General features: G+C 38.7%; 1 protein-coding gene across 2 annotated transcripts in view; it reads right to left on the reverse strand.

The window, feature by feature from the left end:
• Window positions 1-21,342, reverse strand: part of LOC311295354 (uncharacterized protein) — an 89,276-nt gene that overhangs the window by 66,007 nt on the left and 1,927 nt on the right. The window contains exons 2-4 of one of the 2 annotated variants that reach the window (XM_084416693.1): window positions 16,952-17,500; window positions 7,473-7,529; window positions 3,668-5,614 (exon numbers count right to left, since the gene is read on the reverse strand). In XM_084416693.1, the coding sequence (XP_084272819.1) occupies window positions 3,668-5,614; window positions 7,473-7,529; window positions 16,952-17,448 (2,501 nt within the window). In that variant the 5' untranslated portion in view covers window positions 17,449-17,500. The remainder of the gene's footprint in view (window positions 1-3,667; window positions 5,615-7,472; window positions 7,530-16,951; window positions 17,501-21,342) is intronic. The other variant, XM_084416694.1, reaches the window with a different exon arrangement.

Consider the following 21,342-nt stretch of genomic DNA (forward strand, 5'->3'; position numbering starts at 1 on the left):
GACCTGTTCGCGTCACAAACCTATGCTCACTGCCCAATATTCTTCTAAAAAGAAAGGAATGCGCTGGCCCTAAACTGGCCCAGGTGCCCTTTCTACGCATTTCCTCCGGTCACCTTGTTACCTCAGGTAATCAAGCGAATCAGGGAGAGCAAATGCTCGATACTCCTAGTAGCTCCGCTATGGGAGAATAAAGTTTGGTTCCCAGAACTGATGGAACTAGGGAACATAGCTCCATGGCCGATTCCGCTGAGGAGGGACCTGTTGTCTCAGGCCCAGGCTGCAATTTGGCATCCTTACCCAGAGCTGTGGGCCCTACATGTGTGGGCGATCAATTATCACCATTTCACCTCCCGAAGGGAGTGCTGAACACGATCACGGTGGCTAGAGCTCCGTCCACTAGACGGCTCTATGCGTCCAAATGGTCAGTGTTCACTGAATGGTGTTCAGCTCATGATTTAAACCCACTAGATGCTGAGGTAACGGTGGTACTTTCTTTCCTACAATGGCTGTTGGACAGCGGGAGAACCTCGTCCACGATCAAAGTGTATGTGGCGGCCATAGCAGCGCTTACGAAACCTGTAAATAGCCAGTCGCTGGGAAAGAATGACCTTATAATCCGTTTTCTCAGGGGTGCTAGGAGGCTGAATCCTCCTCGACCACCCTCGGTTCCAGCGTGGGACCTTTCCACGTTCTTAGAGTCCATGAAAGGTGGACCGTTCGAACCACTACACGTGGTGGAGTTAAAGTACTTGTCATTCAAAACTGCTTTTCTGCTGGCACTAGTCTCAGTAAAACGGGTGGGCGACCTGCACGCGCTCTCGGTGAGCGCTACATGCCTGGAATTTGGGCCTAATGACTCTAAAGTCATCCTCAAACCAAGGCACGGTTATGTCCCTAAAGTGCTTGCGACTCCTTTTAGACAGCAAGTTATTTCCCTCTCGGCTCTTCCTGCATCTGACAGCGAGGCAGGGGTTAATTTCCTTTGCCCAGTAAGGGCTTTAAGGATTTATGTGGAGTGCTATGCCGCTTTCAGGCAAACAGAGCAGCTTTTCATTTCGTTTGGCGGCCGCGTCAAAGGGCTAGCCGTCTCGAAACAGACCCTGTCCAGATGGATAGTAGACGCTATTGCGTCAGCATACGCGTCCAAGGGCCTGAACTGCCCTTTGGGGGTTAGAGCTCACTCGACTAGAGGTATGGCCTCATCGTGGGCATGGACAAGTGGGGTCTCACTTCATGACATTTGTTTGGCAGCAGGCTGGGCCTCAATGTCTACATTTGTCAGGTTTTATAACCTGGAAGTACCCGTCTTACAGGCCAGACTGTTCTCAGTCTGATTATGCTATATTAACATTGTCTACCCAACGTTGTTTGACTAGACTGTTGATATACTGCAACGTCCTGTGGGCTTATGCAGTTAAGGTGGTAATACTGCCTTAACTGTGTATACATGTGCAGTGTTTCCTTTAGGATATTTTTTAGCAGTGGGGGCAGGTCTGTCCGAACAACCACCGCCCCCCCCCCCCCCCCCCCCCAAAATTTAGGAGCACATACAATTGAAAAGGTTTTTTTTCCCTTTAACGACACAATATTACATATATATACATTGTTTGATAAAAGTTGACCTTATGAACATTAAATATTTTCAGTTTTAGAAAAACAATTACACTGGCTGTCATAAAAAAAAAATTGCATAAACCCCCCCCCATAAATTCATACATTTCGTGCCTCACTAGCGATTCTTGCTTGAAGTGTGAATGTCCGCACATAAACACTGTTGGCCCTGCAGGGTTTTACCTGGGTCAAAAATGGTCTTCGGTGGCCAACACCGAAAAAAGCTGTGATTTTACCTCTGGATTTCATAGCTTTGTGAGATAAAATCCTTCTTTAATAGATTATTTTGGTATATAATCATATCAATATAAAAAAGCAGGGAGAAAAAGTAGCATTAAAATGTTTATTTTAACTAATAGTCTTATTTTCTACCATCTACAATTGAATAGGCTACCATTCAGTTGTAAATGCTGTAGTTTATTAAGGCTAAATCTTGCTAACCATATAGGCTGTACTAAAGTGGGTAAGCACACCTTACGTTCTTATTTTAAGGTGTTCTGTAAATTATTTTTTTGAAACACTTTACAATATGGTTTGATTTAACATTAGTTTATTACTAACATGGACCATGAGCAATACATGTTACTGAATGTATTCATCTTTATTAATCTTAATAAAAATACAGCTGTTTATTGTTTGTTCATGTTAGTTCACAGTGCATTAACTAAATGTTAACAAATACAACTTTTGATTTCAATAATGTAGGCTATTAAATGTTGAAATGAACATTAGCAAAGATTAATACATTCTGTAGAAGTGCAGTTTATTAAAAGTTAATGTTAACAAATGTAGTTATAACTAGAGTTTAATAAATGGAACCTTATTGTAAAGTGTTACCGATCTGTTATACACCGATTCAGACGTCTCGTGAGTTCAGTGTTGGAAAGATCAGTCGTTTAACCATTCATTAAAACGTGGAACCTTGCTTCGCAAAGAGAGGGCACGCGCTCTCGCTCTCTCTCTCTCGTTCTTTTAAACATGCGCCCAGCTGTCACAAGCGCAGCAGTTTATCTACATTACACACCGGTCAAATAAGACTTTGGCGGGACAAAAATTCGCTTTGGCGGTCGCCAAAAAAAAATCTTCGATCGGGTCAGTCGCACAAGTGCGCCTAAATATCTTTTCATGGTCGCATATTTAGGCGCAAATGCGAGTGAAATGGTCACACTGTAGAGCCAGTTACCGTGGCGGCAAAAATTTTGCCGTGGCGGGCCGCCATTAACTAATCAACATAGAGGAAACACTGCATGTGTATGCACCTATCTCATAACACGAGTCGTCCCGCCCTGTTATGCCACCGTGATTGCTTCACTTATTCATGAGCCCCGGGCTACTGCCCTTGGGACATAAGTGTTGGAAATTCAGCACGCACGGCGCTTTACATAGGGTTCCCGTAGCGTAAGCTAAACTTACGCAACATGAGAGTACTCTCGTAAGAGAACAACACTCGGTTACTAATGTAACCTCGGTTCTATCTAGAGAGGGAACAAGTGTTGAGTAGCCTGCCGTGCTTGTGCTGCATTTTATTTTCGCTTCCAGTCGACTGAAATCACTTGTGCAACCTGGGCGAGGGGTTTATATAGGCTGAAGGCACACCCCTTTTGGCGGGCCATGACGACAGCGCGGGAAGGCTTCCCATTGGCGCTGGAGTCATGCCAAGATGCACTGATAGGTTGCAGCAGTTGCCGCAGAGCAGCCAGTAGGCGCGCGAGCTGTCTCGCCTATGTCTGCCTGCTGCAGCAAATGCGTTTTACATTCTAAAAATTAAGGATAATTTTTTGCTTCAGTATTCTCTAGAAAAGGAGTTTTCCCGTGGCGTAAACTAAACTTACGCAACACTCTTTCCCTCTCTAGGTTACGTTAGTAACCGAGTGTCTATTTCAATTATAATTACAAATTAAAATAATTATTTTAAATATTTTAATCTGTAGACACTTCAAATTTATGTAAATACAAAAGTCATTAAAGCGCATTTAGCTAAACTATTAGCCTACATGAGAGGTATTATGTTCATATTTCAAATCAGTTTATATTATGTTCATATTTTCACACTCACAGAGCTTTTCTGCAGTTCCTCAGTGCAGGCAACAGTCTCCATCGACCCTCTTGTGATGAGATTATGTTTTTAAGGTCAAACTCATCCATCACCTTTTCTGACATCAAGATCATGTTTGCCAAAGTTGAACATTGTGCAAGAGAAAGGTTTTTGTTACTTGTTCCAGATTGTAAAAATGCCTGCATTTCTTCAACAAGAGAACTATCCTTCATCTCAATCAAGCAGTGACACAGATTCATCCATCTTTCAGGGCTGACATTGTCATTTGGACTTTCTGTGTTTTCGTGTTTTTTAAGATTTTGGATTATTTTCTCTCTGCTCTCTGGGATGTTCTCTGTTTGAATCAGCAGATCCTGTAAGAGCCTCTGATTGGACTCCAGTAAGATGCCATGAAGGAATCGAAGGAAAAGATCCAGGTGTCCATTTTTACTCAAGGCTTTTTTCATTGCTCCCTTCAGAAACACATCCAGAGAAAGAATCTCACACCGAGTTCTGGACTTTCCTGTCAGGAACATTTTCATAACTTTTCTGTTCTTCTGTAAATAACAGAGAAACACATACAGAGCTGCAAAAAACTCCTGAAAGCTCAGATGTACAAAGCTGTAAACCTTCCTGTGAAAAATCACAGATTCCTCCCTAAAGATCTCAGTGCAAATCCCAGAATACACTGAGACGTCAGTGACGTCTATGCCGCTCTCAATCAGGTCCTCCTCATAGAACATCACATTGCCCTTCATCAGCTGATTGAAAGCCAGTTCAGCAAGTTTCACAATCACTTCTCTGTTGGACTGCAGGAGTTTCTCTGGTTCTCTTCCTTCATACTTCTGGTTCCTCATACTAGTTTGAATGAGGAGGAAGTGGATGTACATTTCAGTCAGAGTTTGAGGGATTTCTGCACTGAGATCTTGTTTCAGGATGTTTTGAAGCACAGTGGCTGAGATCCAGCAGAAAATGGGTATGTGGCACATGATGTGGAGGCTTCTTGCTCTTCTGATGTGTAAGATGATTCTGCTGGCTTGATGCTCATCACTGATTCTCTTCCTGAAATATTCCTCCTTCTGAGGGTCATTGAATCCCTGAATTCCTGTCACACGGTTGATGAAGTTAGAGGGGATCTGATTGGCTGCTGCTGGTCTGGTGGTGATCCAGATGAGAGCAGAGGGAAGCAGATCTCCTTTCATGAGGTTTGACATCAACACACCCACTGATGAATACTCAGTCACATCCGAAACTTTCTCACTGTCTGAAAACATCAGTGTAATTCTGCTTTCATCCAGACCATCAAAGATCAACACAACTGTACATTCATCATAAATCTTTGAGTCCAGATCTTGAAGTTCAGGATGAAAGTCCAGCAGAAGTCTGTGAAGACTGTATTGATGATCTTTAATCAAGTTCAGCTCTCTAAATGGAAGCACAAACATGAAATCTACATCCTGATTGGCTTTTCCCTCTGCCCAGTCCAGAATGAACTTCTGCACAGAGACGGTTTTTCCAATTCCAGCGATGCCTTTAGTAAGTACAGTCTTGATTTTGTCTTTCTTCTCTCTTCTCTTCTCCTCATATCCTAGTTCAGGGGAAGGATCAAATATGTCATTGCAGTTGATTGGAGTGTCTTGGAGGGTCTTGTAACTTTTCTCCATCTGTAGCACCTCATGTTCTTCATTCACTCCTTCACTCTCTCCCTCTATGATGTACAGCTGTGTGTAAATCCTGTTCAGGATGGTTTGATTCTCTTGTAGTTTGATTCCCTCAAATAAGCTCTCATACTTGTTCTTCATGCTGGTTTTGTGCTGGTCTTTGACTCTCTGCAGATCATCATGCACTGGCTGGTGAGAATCGAGCTGCAGGGCTGCTTCTGTGTCATGATGACTGATGTGTTTCTGACAGGAGGAGGATGTGCTGGTCTGACAGGACACATCTCTGATCTGGTCAGCTCTCACACCACTGAAAACACATTAAGATGAACAGAGACACAAAAACCTCAGTTAAACCACATGTAGAAACTGTCTTTCTAAAATATATCACATGCAGATATTCATAGTTCTCACACAGGTTTTGTTTACCCATGTTTCCAACAAACTGTAAATTAATTATGCACATCAGGCATTTGGGGCAGATAATGAGATATCAATATTTCGGTAGTCAAAATGTAAAAAAAAAAAAAAGGAGAAAAGCGGCTACAATTCTTGACCAGATTTACCAGAACCCATTATTTTAAAATATCACAGAAACACTGACAAGAAGAAAAAGCAGTGTTCATGTGAAATGATTACATGTAATTGATTTACTTGTAAATGGCGACAGATTATACTTAAATCAACAGTTATTCTGAAGAATATGTAAAGTTTGCTGTTGAAACTAAAGGCAAAATAATTAACATGATAATCAACAGCTGGCTTACTTTTCCATTTGTTGACATGACATGGTTTGATTCAGATGGTAAATATTGTATTAAGTTGGGTGTCCAACTTAGAGATAATCAGCTTTCAGAATCTTTAGTTTTTAAATATTATTTATGAGTTTTTAATTTTAATGACAGTATATTATTAAGTATATTAATAAGAATAAGTATTAATAGTATATATTAGGGCTGCACGATTAATCGCAATTTCCATGTAATCGCACTTAAATCGAGATCGCTTATCGCGATTTTAAAATCGCAAAGGCTGCGATTATTTTTTATGCGCAGTTTGTCATTGATGTACGGCTCTGTAAACGCTGCTCCATCTGAAAGCACTGTGAGTTTGAGTCACTTATAACGTGCATTTGAAAAAAACAACACGAGTCAAATATCTTTCCAAACACGAGAATCATTTATGAACCTCGTTTTAATAACATGCAACATTTAATAACATGCATTTACTCCAAACTCACTTCATAAGGACAGTTGAGCTCCTCCTTCTGTGAGATGATGAGCTTCTGACACAGAATAAGGCAGTCGTGCATTTATAAGTCATGTTTAATCAAAGCGTTTCAATCTTCTGACTATTCAGCTACAGTGACAGGGATTTCCTGGAATGATGCGCCGTTATTGTACTTCTGCGGCGGGGCATATTTAGCGTGTTTGCGTGAGAGCGCCCTCTGGTGTTCAAATGGGGCAGTGTTTACTACCGATCAGCCGCACTCCACTGACAAGCTGCGCTTAAAATAATCGCAGCCTTTGCCAAATCGCGTGCGGTTTTATTGCGATTAATCGTGCAGCCCTAGTATATATTAAGTATTAATAAGTATAAACACTCACCTAAAGGATAATTAGGAACACCTGTTCAATTTCGCATTAATGCAATTATCTAATCAACCAATCACATAGCAGTTGCTTCAATGCATTTAGGGGTGTGGTCCTGGTCAAGACAATATCCTGAACTCCAAACTGAATGTCAGAATGGGAAAGAAAGGTGATTTAAGCAATTTTGAGCGTGGCATGGTTGTTGGTGCCAGACGGGCCGGTCTGAGTATTTCACAATTTGCTCAGTTACTGGGATTTTCACGCACAACCATTTCTAGGGTTTACAAAGAATGGTGTGAAAAGGGAAAAACATCCAGTATGCGGCAGTCCTGTGGGCGAAAATGCCTTGTTGATGCTAGAGGTCAGAGGAGAATGGGCCGACTGATTCAAGCTGATAGAAGAGCAACTTTGACTGAAATAACCACTCGTTACAACTGAGGTATGCAGCAAAGCATTTGTAAAGCCACAAAACGCACAACCTTGAGGCGGATGGGCTACAACAGCAGAAGACCCCACCGGGTACCACTCATCCCCACTACAAATAGGAAAAAGAGGCTACAGTTTGCACAAGCTCACCAAAATTGGACAGTTGAAGACTGGAAAAATGTTGCCTGGTCTGATGAGTCTCGATTTCTGTTGAGACATTCAGATGGTAGAGTCAGAATTTGGCGTAAACAGAATGAGAACATGGATCAATCATGCCTTGTTACCACTGTGCAGGCTGGTGGTAGTGGTGTAATGGTGTGGGGGATGTTTTCTTGGCACACTTTAGGCCCCTTAGTGCCAATTGGGCATCGTTTAATTGCCACGGCCTACCTGAGCATTGTTTCTGACCATGTCCATCCCTTTATGACCACCATGTACCCATCCTCTGATGGCTACTTCCAGCAGGATAATGCACCATGTCACAAAGCTCGAATCATTTCAAATTGGTTTCTTGAACATGACAATGAGTTCACTGTACTAAAATGGCCCCCACAGTCACCAGATCTCAACCCAATAGAGCATCTTTGGGATGTGGTGGAACGGGAGCTTCGTGCCCTGGATGTGCATCCCACAAATCTCCATCAACTGCAAGATGCTATCCTATCAATATGGGCCAACATTTCTAAAGAATACTTTCAGCACCTTGTTGAATCAATGCCATGTAGAATTAAGGCAGTTCTGAAGGCGAAAGGGGGTCAAACACAGTATTAGTATGGTGTTCCTAATAATCCTTTAGGTGAGTGTACAGTAGGGATGTCAACGATTAATCGACGATCGATTAATTGTCGATAATACATTTAATCGATAAAACTTAACGAAAATTTAAGGAACAAGACACAGATAATTTTACTTGCCTGACCTGATTAGAAATATAAAAAAACTTAAATGAAAAAATAACTAGGGAATTACTAAAACGAGTGAATTAATCTGATTTTATGATACAGTCAAAATATTCTACAACAAATTCTTTAAATTTAATGATATTGAGAACATTTTTCTACAGTCGCAATAAAACACAACATTGTGCCTTTGTAAAATAAATTCAAGCAATCCGCCCCTGAAAGGCGCTAATTTTAAAATGAAACTAAAATGCTCACCGCTGCACGGGCATTCATAACGGTGAGCGTTCTCGGCGAGGAACGAGCAGAACAGAGTCAACTTTTTTTAGTTCATTCCTACTTCCATAGGAATTAATTGAAAAAGCTCGCTCTGCTCCGCACTGCACCATTATCAATGTCCGTGCGGACGAACATATTTTACTTTCATTTTTAAGTTAGCAATTCAAAAGCCCCCAGCGGTGTCACACGTCAATTAACCGGTGGTAAAATATTCTCACCGTCACATACCTAGTATATTTTTATATACATATAATAGGCCTACCTGATTTTGAACACAAGAGGGCAGTATATAACTATGTTTGACTTTATTTATTTATTTTTTGGACTAAACAACCATTCTGGCTGTTTTAAACTTAAACAATTCTTAAATTGAAAAAAAAAAAAAGAATAAAATGAGTTAAGTTCTGATATTTGTATACTTTTATATAGAAATAAATGGTGTTTAATTACATTTTTAGAAGATATGAGGCTTTTAGAGTTTCTTTTTTTGACATTACTTTAATCCCTCGCCATAGCAAAACCATGTGAGATATTTATTATCCGTTCACAATTTAGCATCTTTAATGTATTTTCATCATGTTGAAAAAGTTTGGTGGGAATAAAATAAACCACTTAGGAGGAGTGGCTAAAAAATCAGAGGCAGATTTTGCAAAAAAAATCCACATTCAAACCAAAATATCTGACTTCCTGTTGGTCGGAGCTAATGACTGTAAATTAGAAAGTTGTCCGGGTCAATGAGATCAATATACGTACTGAGTTGTGTTACAAGAGTCTCAAAAGCATCAAAAAAGAATATTAAAGTTTGATGCATTGCCATGGCAACAGTATCTAAGATATCAATAATCCTTTCACAGGTCTACATCTGCCATGTGTCTACAATATACACATAAAGTTTGAAGCAAATCGGGTAAAAATAAGAGAGTGATTTTTTGAAAGTGACATTTTGAAAGGGACAAACTTCTATGTGATCGGCCTCTTACAACGAACACACAGCAAAAGTTTCATCAAGATCAGTTAATGTAGGCAGAAGTTATAACTAGGGATGCACCGATACCGATACCGATACCGAGCTCAATGTACTCATACTCGTAAAAATGCTCTGATACCAACAACCGATACCAGATATGTGTCCAGAAAAAGAAACACTGACATCAGAGGGTATAATGGGGATAAATAAAGAAGGCTATCTATGAATTAAATGTATCTTACTAGTGGAATATTAAACAAAATATAGTAACACATTGCTTTCGCGCAACAAAGCAATGTGTTACTATATTGCTTTCGTGCACCAAAGCAATATAGTAATACATTGCTTTGGTGCGCGAGCTGATAAGAGAAAAACGCGCAGTGGATTGAGCGCGCAGCGGGACAGACGCACGAGCTGGTCGAGCGCATACCTTTAACCAGACGTCATTGGAAAGTTTGTAGTTCGGTCAGATATAAATGGCAAAGAAAGTCAAACAAGACATAATGTAGCTTATCAACGTTAACTGAGGACGATATTGGTTCATTTAGAACGATACGATCCGAAACGATTCATTGACTTGAAATCGATTCAGTGACTTTTTAGCCAAAAATTCTTGTAAGGTAATTAGGTATCAATTAATTATGGATATAAACAAACAAGTAAAACACAAATTAATGTCAAATGCATTCACATTTTATTTTAATAGGTAGGACTGAACGATTATGACAAAAATAATAATTGTTGATTATTCCCTTGAAATTGTAATTGTGATTATTATTAATTACGATTATCACAACATTGAATGATGTTTTGAATAGTTTGGCTATGGGACCCACATTTCCCCATGGTCATCAAGCCGCGACCCACCTTTTTAGGAATTTTATAGGCCTATTATAATACATTTGTTTACACAAAAATTGTTGACACACAAGTTCTGTCCCCCTTTATTTAACAAAAAAAAAAAAATAATAATAAGAATGACAAATACTGATAGACAGTAGGCACTGCGAGGTTAAGCTATTAAATAGCAGTCCCAAACTAGTTTGTGTTAATACAATCTTGGTATGAGCCACCAGTCATATAAAAATATACAAAATAACCAGTAAGTGGCATTTTGTTATGGAAACAAACTACAATTAGGCTACCATGGTGATACACAATACTTAGAAGAACTGGTAAAGAAACATGGAAACTGCTCCTGATAAATAGCAACACACATGACGTACCAATAACGTAATTTATTGGTATTTTACTTTTATTTCTTAACTTACTAATTTACGACGTTGCATTCTCATATGACTTTAGTGAAGTGATACAGCGCGCGCCGGCGCATTTGCGCGTGCGATTGAAGAGTGCGCGCTCCTGCAGTACAGCGGCTGAGAGGACAGGAAAATCTGTTTTTCTGAGGTGAGAGACTTTGCGCCACTTGACTGTTGTCTTTGCGCTGCTGCTGGCGCGCCACGCATGGCGACGACGACAAAGATAGGCAGACTGAATCGAGTCACGTTTAATGCCTTTATCATTGAAAGTGCAAAGAAAAAACATCCATATAAAGTCTGACGTGCTTAAATCCAATGCGCTATTTCCTAGTATCGATACAATCGATTCATTACCTTTTAAAACGATATTAGATCGATATATGTCGTCCGGAAGGCCAACTTGCCGAGCACAGATCGATCCAGTTGGATCGTAGGAATATAAATCGATACATCGATGTAGTTGATGAATCGTTACACCCCTAATATATATATATATATATATATATATATATATATATATATATATATATATATATGTATGTATATGTATGTATAAATATATATTTGATTAACAAAGTAAACCAACTAATATGATTCTTTTGGTTTATCTCTAATATATTTAAAAATTAGAAATGCAGTGAAAATACAGGCATCGGTTTTCGGTATCAGCGAGTACAAAAATGGGAGTATCGGTATCGGACTTGTTCTGGAAAAAGTGGTATTGGTGCATCCCTCGTTATAACACACTTCCTGTGTCCCATTATTCGCCATGAATTCATTTCCTCCCCACGGCCAAACCGTTCGAGATATCAAAAATCAGTTCGCAAGAATTCATCCTCAATGTCTTGACTTCATTCACACAGAGTTTGGTGGCGACCGGATGAATTCCCTAGGAGGAGTATTTCACATTCCATTGTATGTGTTTTCCAAACAACGTATAATAACCGACTTCCTGTTGGGCTTTTGTAAAACTTAGAGCATGAAAGTTGTTCGGCCCAATGAGATCTATATGTGTACTGAGTTTCATATTATTACATGCAAGCGTGTTTGATTTATGGACCAAGTTTTCGGACACCAGTCCAGGGGGCGCTGTCGAGCCCCCCTGCCACGCCCGGGTACCAGCTTCAGTCCGGCCCTGATGGCCGCGGGTTCTGACGTGTGTGCAAAATTTCAAGAGTTTTTGAGTATGTTAAGGGACCCAAAAGTGGCAAAAAGGCAAAAGAAAAATAATAATAAAAAAAAAAATAATAATAATCCTACCGGAAACAATAGGGCCTTCGCCCTTTCAGGGCTTGGGCCCTAATAATAATAAATAATCCTACCGAAAACAATAGGGCCTTCGCCCTTTCAGGGCTTGGGCCCTAATAATAAACGGAGCAATTCCAAGAGGGTCCTCACACCATCGGTGCTCGGGCCCTAATTCAGACCCAAGCATTGCAGTTCCGCTTTATATAGACTACAAATGTATGATTTATATGTAAAAAGGAACAATTTAAAAGCATGATATGTCTCCTTTAACGACAATGTCGAGAGCGCATCCAACTAATGCGCAAACACAAATCTCTCAACTCACAGGCAAATTTCCTTCACTCTCACACAGAACTGGACGCTCGCTCAAATATACAGTCTCAGGCTCTTGCTCTCGCTCAGATATTAAGTGTGCATGCTCAAACTCAAAGTCTCTACTTGCTCTTTCTCTAGAATGTTCTTCTCTCCTGGATTTAATGTTGCCAGAAGCTTTCAACCACCAGACTTTCACGACTGACTGACGAAATAACACGTGTACCTTTCAAATAAAAAAATTACGGATTCGCCTTTATTTCATGAGATAGGATTTTCAAGCTGATTTTAGTCAGCCAGTTCTCAAGTTATTTTATTATTTAATAGTTATTTTTGAGTTAAGTGCTTATTGTAAATAGGTATTTATTGAATTCTTTTATTTAGTGAACAGTTACGGATCATCAGATATCAGCGAGAGCGCGACTCACGACAACACTCATGGAAAGAATGTGCTTTTGTTTGGTTGGTAACATAGCTTGCGTAACTTGCGGGTGGGACATGTCCCCAACAACAGTTTTTGTGTATGGAGTGTGGGCACCGGTGGAAACATAAATCGGTGCCTATGGGTGGGATTATAGCCTGATCGTTATAGTTGTGCCGCCACCTCATCTACTGGCCACTATACACACATTTCTTTTTTCTAGTTGCGTGCGACGTCGTTTAAAAAAGTTGTGCGGACAAATGATCCTGCGGTGGCTGTTGCTGACTATCTAAATCTGGCGGGTTTGGTGTCTCGTGTCGCAAATCCAATGACGCTGCAGTGAAGATCCTCTCTGACCAAATTAGTGATCTGCAGTGTGTACAAATCACATTTTAGTCTCGGTACGGGTCGCTTGGAACCTCAAATGAGGGGGTACTAAAAAAGTACCAGGTACTAGGAACTTTACACAGTGGAAACTAGGGCTGGTCCGAATACCATTTTTTGAGCTTCGAAGCTTCGGTAGTAATGAACATTGAATATTCGAAGCTTCGGAGAGAGGGGGCTGAACATAATTCTTCTCTCTAATAAAGACAGTATTCTCTATGTGTCTGTCTGTCTGTTTGCATTTTGATTATTTCTAGAACCGTTCATCCAATTGACTTCACAAGGGAGTGTGCAGTGTTGCATTTGGTGCAATATAGATAGACACGCGAGACGCGTTACACATTCAGAATTAATAAACTTTTAATAAACTACAAAGCAACGCGAGCGAGAAGCAGCGCACCTCACACGGGCAGGGCTTATATGCTCCGAGAACGGACACTGCACTAGTGATATTAAATCCATCTTTCCCACGAACAACACAGTAAATACACTCGCACGGAACACACACTCACACGTAACACACACACACACAGGTCTGTTAACTTAACCAATACTTTTAATAAGGTAGTCTAATATTTAATAGCAGGAACATTTTAGTAGGCCAAGAAGAAGCAAATATATTTATTAAGTATAACAAGGTTGGGTTCCTTCAATTTTCCATCCTATTAAAAATGGCTTGGCTATATAAGATGATTGTAAAAAAAAGAGTATTGTATTTCATCAGATTTTATAGTGTTGAACATATTCAAGCGGGAATGAGAACCATTTCGAGGGGGATGCCAGGTGTGCAAAAAAATAATAATAATAATAATATTCGAATGTCAAATTTTCAAATAGAATACCAACCACTGAACGAATATTCGAATATTCGGGTCCAGCCCTAGTGGAAACCCCCCAAAAGTGGGCCGAATTGTGCAGTGGAAAAGCGCCATAAAGTGGACTGTCGAAATAAAGTGTAACCATGAACTTGACATGACTTACACATGTTGCTCACAGTAAAGGAAAATTCTGGGTTCAGCAAAATTGAAGTTCAATCAACATTTGTGAGATAATGTTCATTACCGCTCACTCTTTTCTTAAAAAAAAAAAAAAAAAAAAAAAAAAACCTTCAGTTGTAAAGTGCCTCACCGTAAGATCGATTTTGCTTTTTGCAGAGAAAAAGAGTGACGGATCAAGAGTAATATTTGCTTTATGCTGAAATATCATTGAATATGTTTGGATTTGATTCACACTTCACGGTAATTTGTATGAGAAGTTTGAGAACCTCTGATGTTGGTTTTTAGGAGTGACAACTTATTATTAGAGCATTTTGCAAATATTTTCCAATTGCCGTTTCTCCTTTAGTCGAACTGACCTTCCTAGTTCTAAGCTTTAATGTCAGAGGTCATACAGATGATTTTCAGCAGGCATCTGAAAGTTTAACTGGTTACGGCCCTCACAAGCACACTCAAGAGAGTTTTTCATGTTTTCTTATAGAAATGAAAATAATATTAGTGGGTAAAGTTTACTAATTAAAAGTTGAGCAGAATGAAACCATTAATGCAGTTCAATGGTTTCTGAAATTAGTGGGTTTGTTGTTCAATAACAGAGCAGTTTGAGTTATGAAGAGCTCAATTCAGCTACAGTATAAGTAGATCAACAAAAGATAGTGTTGTTTTCCAGCTCAAGTCAGTTCAATGTTGATTCAATTTAGTTCAATAACTGTTCAATAGTTCAGTTCTGTGTCGCCCCCAGTCTGAGAACCACTGACTTACAATAATTAACCTTGTATTAGTTTTTGCTGAAGTATTGATAATTGTGAAATTTCACTGACATATAAAATGACTCATATCATAAAATAAGACTTTGATCATATCACCCACTAGGGGTGTGCCATATCATACAGTCCACGATAATACCGGTAAAAAAATTGACATGATAAAAAAAGTGTCATGGATCGCGATATCACTGATATAGTGACGCAATGACGTATGCCGCATTATGTTCCCTAGCACGCACAACAACAACACCTGTCTGAGCGCGAGAGCAGCAAGTCAGCCTCCAATGACGAGTTAGTACCTAAAAAGGAGCTACTTCAATAGTATTTATTCAGGTCTACCACTTATAATGCGGGAAATTCCCCCGCAAACATTGATTCACTTTAGCATGTACATTGTATGAGTAGCCTAAATTAATCCACACAGATTATAAAATTAAATTTTAAAACTTTCTCCAAGACGCAATTTTACCAACCGCGTGAGTGTTCAGCGGTGCCGCGTCTTCTCTCTCTCGCTCTCAAAATGGGTTGCACAAGTCAAACGTCGATACCACACTCGTGTTTAGCAGTCAGGACATGACGGAATTGTCTTTTGTCACTTGCATTGTAACTAAAGTTTGTCATTTTCACTTCTTTTTAAGTCTTATCAGTTTAAACATTTGCGATTTTAAACTATTCAGTACTCGAGCGCGCTCTCTGAGAGATGTTTACTCTGCATACAGTAAAGCCGTCTCACAAACAGCTCGCGAGTAACAAAGGTTCTTTATGTTCATTCATGTTGAGGTTTTGAGCCAGCTTCTTCTTCAGCTCTGACTTCGCGTGCAGCCGTGCACGAGCGCAAAACCTCACAACACCCTCCCCGTCGGTGATTGGTTGGAACACTATTTGTTTTGGTTTTGAGTGGTGGTGAAACCAATTGTTTTTGTGTGCAGATCTCAGAGCCTAGGCTGCCTACAGAGACGCGGTTTTTGACGGCATGCTTATGGGGCAGGCAGCTAGTGGATCGTTAGGAAAGATTAGATGAATGTGATCTCTTTTTTTGGGGCCTGAAATCACTGATACAACCTTTAAATAATCATGATTTCAATATTGAGCAAAATAATCGTGATTAAGATTTTTGCCATAATCAAGCAGCCCTAGTAATACAATTACAAACATTCTATAAACCCTCTGCACACAAAAGTATCATTTCTAAATTATAATTTACAGAGCATTAAATCTGTGTATTAATGTAAAATAGTGTAAAATTAAACATGCATTTATTAATGGTGAATTAGTCAATTCATTGATATAATTTGACTTTCAATGTTGTTTCTTTTTGTCAGTTATAGTTATTTTTTTATTGAGGAGTCCGAATCATAAATACTATTTGTGTGAGTCATTGATGTTTATTTAATATTTTGAAGAGTTACTTTAGAATATTTTAACTGGAATGGATCACTAGTGGGAACTTTTTTATTTTATTGACATTTAATGCAAGTTCGGTGTAGGCTAACACTTTATTTTTTTTACTTCTGTAGTTTCTTGATTTCACTTCAGCAATAAAACCCTATGTGTCTTTTATCAAAAGAGGCCAATAGTCCAAAGCATTCATGAAATTAAAACCCTTCAAGTTTTTAAATTACCAAATGGAGTTTGAATGTCACCTAGCGGCCATATTGGCTACTGCGCCTAAAACTCCCAGAGCATATTGATAGTTTGAGACAAAGGTGCCCAGGCACAGGTTTTATATTAATAGAAAAGAAAAATAAATGTAAAGCTGCAGATTAAGTTCAGCATCCATTTAAGTTTGGATATGTAATTTTCCAGACTATGTTTAAGAATAGGATCGCCAGGTGAGAGGCCAATGAGGCTAACTAGTTATCTGGATTCCAAGACTATCATCTATAAATATATTCAATTTGGATACATATTTATATAGCCTTTTTACCCTTTATTTTAACAACTATTTGTGCGGCCATAAACACACTTGTGTTTGTGTGTGTTTTTGCCAGTGTTGTAGTTTTTAGGAGCGTTTAATATAGCTATATCATATATTATAATATAATATCTCATCTAGGGCGCCAGCAGAATATGGACCGGCCCTGAACTTCATGTTACTCACACAGGGTCAGAGGTCACAGCAGGTCCATCACTGAGATTAGGGGGATTATACATGGAGATGTTAATCTTCATGGGCACACAGCTGAATCCTGGAGATGGTCCATTACTGAACTCAGGGGGAATAAACATGGATCTGTTACTCTTCATGGACACACAGCTGGATCCTGGAGATGGTCCATTACTGAACTCAGGGGGAATAAACATGGATCTGTTACTCTTCATGGACACACAGCTGGATCCTGGAGATGGTCCATTACTGAACTCAGGGGGAATAAACATGGATCTGTTACTCTTCATGGACACACAGCTGGATCCTGGAGATGGTCCATTACTGAACTCAGGGGGAATAAACATGGATCTGTTACTCTTCATAGACACACAGCTGGATACTGGAGATGCTGCTCTCTGAGTGTGAACAGACGCCTCCTCCTCTCTCTCCTCACACACACTCATTTTACAGGTACGGTTCTCCTCCTCTCTCTCTTTATTAACACTCATTTTACAGGAAGTTTGCTTCTTCTCTTCCTCCTTTATGAGAGACTTTTCAGACCTGCATGTGGACACAGAAAACATGGCATTTTTGGCATTTTTTTTTTTTTTTTTTTTGGGCATTTCATTCACTTAATAACATTAACAGTTTTTCTCCAGTTACTCCCACAGGGCTGCCAACTTTTGAGTTTAGCTTGGAGTGAGATTTATTTATGTAAAAACAAATATTGCATCACAATAAGTGTAATTTAACACAATAAGACACAATAAGTCAAAACATTTGGTAACTAAATAGAATTTTATGAAGTTTAGTGACAACATGTTACAATGTTTACATTGTACAATGACTGGTAGGATAGAGTTTTTATTGCTTGACAAAAATTTCAAGATTTCAATTCCATTCTTGTGATTTGATTACGATTTTGATTCAATATTGACTAATTTGGATACATGTTTATTTTAAATTTTATTTAAAAAAATAATCTCACCTAATGCTGTAAACATAGAGGGCCCAATCTGCTGGTATTATTAAAGGTTAAAAATAACAAATTAAATTAAACATAATGCAGTTTTTGTTATAATAACAATTATTTAATGACATAAGTAAAAATATAATAAATATGTAATATAGTGCTCAGCAAAATCTCCTCTCTAGCTATTTTTTCTATTCAATTAACATGCTATGGTCATTAAATGGCTTTCCTGAGGTAACTGTAATGTTATGTGACATAATTGTTCTCCTGCTGTTATATTGACCTCTTTCCGTGGTTGAAAAACACTAATTGGTCGATATTATGTATACTTTCGGTAAGTTGTACTGCATCTTTAAATAAAAAATAACAGATGATCGGTTCACGTGCACTTGAACTGAGGCGCTCAGCGATCTGTCATGTCACATTTACAAGCGCCAAACCTATTTTTGTCTGAATTTCGTAATAAAATTGACGGAATCTAAGAGCTGGGAATTAGTTTAATATTAAAAGTACCTCTTTGCTCCGCAATTTTTTTGTGCGTGAGAAAATGGATGTGTGGCGTGAGAGCGTGTGAAAAGTGTCAATTGCGTCACGCTCAATGCGTGAGAGTTGGCAGCCCTGCTCTCAGATAGCAATTACATTTGGGCCACATGTGGGTATTATGTGGCACATATGGCCTAGATGTGGCATGGCTGAACAGATATGGGCCAAATTGTAGCCATATTTGTTTTGCCATAACTCTTGGTTCACAACTGATTTTGAGGTATATGGCCCAGATAACAACAAACACATGAGAAAAACATAAACAACGATTTTTTTTTTTTACAAAGATAAACAACAATGCCTTTGGACTACCAATCTGAAGCTGCTGCCGCGATTTACACTATTGGATGTTAATATCCAATATAGTTCATTCCTGCTTCTTTTTTTACTTTCTGAATTATATAAAAAAATATATTTTATTTATAAATGAATTTCACTGTATATAGTCTAAAGTATGAAAGAAATGTATGTACAGTTTTAGAATTGACACAACATCATTAAACACAACAATACTCCATCGCATTCACGACTCTCCTATGATTAAAGGCCACACTTCCGGTTTTCTTCCCACCAGAGCCTCGCTTTCGATTTCAAAATAACGGCTGCGTGAAATCAGCGTATTGGTGGAGAGAGACTACGGCGCAAATTTGACTGCGACGCTGGCTGGCCAGCTGACGCCATTTACTCTGCTTTCCTCACGACTGTGTACATTCAGGTAAGTGATGTTTTGGCATTTTAAAGTCATATAATTTAAATATGCAGCATTATGTGTCAATATTGCATGTTATTATGCGTTTAGTTATTCGTTTCATCGAGGAAGGGGTTGAACTAGCTAATATTTTCCTCAGTTTACTGCTATAACTTACAATAAAGTTCAATGTAGGCTATAGCAGTTCGCTGGTTTGCCGTTTTAAATTAAGATGTTTTTTGTTTATAAATCAACAGCAAACTGTCGTACTCATATAAAATAGTATAGTTTGTCATGTGTAGTAGCCTATTTTTGAATTAAGGCGACGCGGTCCAATGTCGGTGTTACTGTTTGTCAAAAAACCTAAATCCTAATTTGTGTTCACAATCATTCAACTAATAATAATATAAAAATGCCAAGAATAAACACATTAATGCGTGTGCATTATTGTATGTATGTTTTTATTTAACTCTGAAATGATATTCAACCAAGACTTTTTCTCATGACTTTTCCCTCTTTAAAATTAAAGTTGTAACGTTAGGCTATTAGTGTCAAGTCACAATACCAAAATTATGACTTTCGATACACTACCCGATTAAAATACCTTGTTAACATGAGCTAATAATGAACTGCACTTCTACAGCATATATTAAGTGTTAATTTCAACATTTACTAACACATTCAAATCAAAAATTGTACTTGTTAACTTTAGTATGCACTGTGAACTAACATGAACAAACAATGAATTGCTGTTTCTGTTAACTATCAATTAATTGAGCGGCCATTCACTGCCATTATAAAGCTTGGACATTTTTACAATTACTCTGATTTCTAACGATAGAGATTATATATCATGCTATGGTATACTGTCATACCAGTACACCCAGCCCTAATGTGCGGTATGGGTGGGGCAATGACAATAATTTCCATATTAAAAACCTAGAAAATATGGCTTCAGATGGAGTAAATAATAGTTTATAGTTCATTTTTGAATATAAAAGCACTTTCATTTTAGCGTGGTCTATTTAAATGCATATTTCAACCACTTACACAATGTTTTTTTTTTTTTTTTTTTATATCAGATTACCTATCTGGGTTTGGTTGGTAGCTTTGACCTGAATAACACCGTGTGGAGAGTGCTGAAAAGCACTTTTACAACTGCTGTGGCACGTTATGAATTGGAGAGAAGTCAGTGGGAAGATTGGTGTCCAACGCCTGGTCGTAAAGGAAGTTGTCATTGGTGAGACCTTTTTTAGAAGTCACTTTTATTTGTATAGCACTTTGCACAATACACAACTTTTCAAAACCGCTTTACAGAACATATTTCTGTTATCTCTGTAATAGTAATAGTCACAAATTCATGGTTCAGAGCTTAAACGGATGGTTCGGAGTAAAATCAACCTATAGGGTCATTTGCACCATGAGATCGAGCCAAACACCAGCGCATGCCTATAACTATCTGTATTTAGTTCATTATCACTGTGTATATTTAAAGGGTTAGTTCCCCCAAAAATGAAAATTCTGTCAGTAATTACTCACCCATGTTGTTCCAACCGCGTAAGACTTCTGTTCATCTTCGGAACACAAATTAAGATATTTATGATGAAATCTGAGAGATTTCTCACTCCTCCATATGCTTCTCTGTTATTGAAACTTGCCAGCCCAGAAAGTTAGTAAAGATATTGTTAAAATAGTTTAAGAATACAGTGGCTTAACCTTAAGTTTATCAAGTGTTGAGAATATTTTTTGTGTGCAAAACAAGCAAAAATAACGACTTTATTCAACTCTACATTTTCCTCTAAGTGAGTTCACATAGTGTAACAGCGCAGCGCTTCTGTGTTGTACATCAGAACGTAGGCTCACGATTAGCCAGCATCCCACACATGACCAGCGTCGGCCAATAGTGAGTCTACGCTCTGACGTACAACACAGAAGTTGGAAAAACTTGAGGGTAATTACAGACAGAATTTTCATTTTTGGGCGAACTAACCATTTATGTTCCTCCTAGCATTCAGTACTTGGCCCATTATTGTTTGTGTGTTTCTGCTTCCAAATTGTCTTGAGTTTATTTTGTGTTAGTAAAAACACTTATTTTTGTAGACTCTGTCTTTGGACTAAAACATGACATTAATGCTATCTGTGTTGGTGTGTTTTTACATTAGAGTGTGCATGTCTTTTTTTTAAAAAGCAGAATACATG

Source organism: Rutilus rutilus (genome assembly GCF_951802725.1).
Source record: "Rutilus rutilus genome assembly, chromosome: 1".
Taxonomy (NCBI): domain Eukaryota; kingdom Metazoa; phylum Chordata; class Actinopteri; order Cypriniformes; family Leuciscidae; genus Rutilus; species Rutilus rutilus.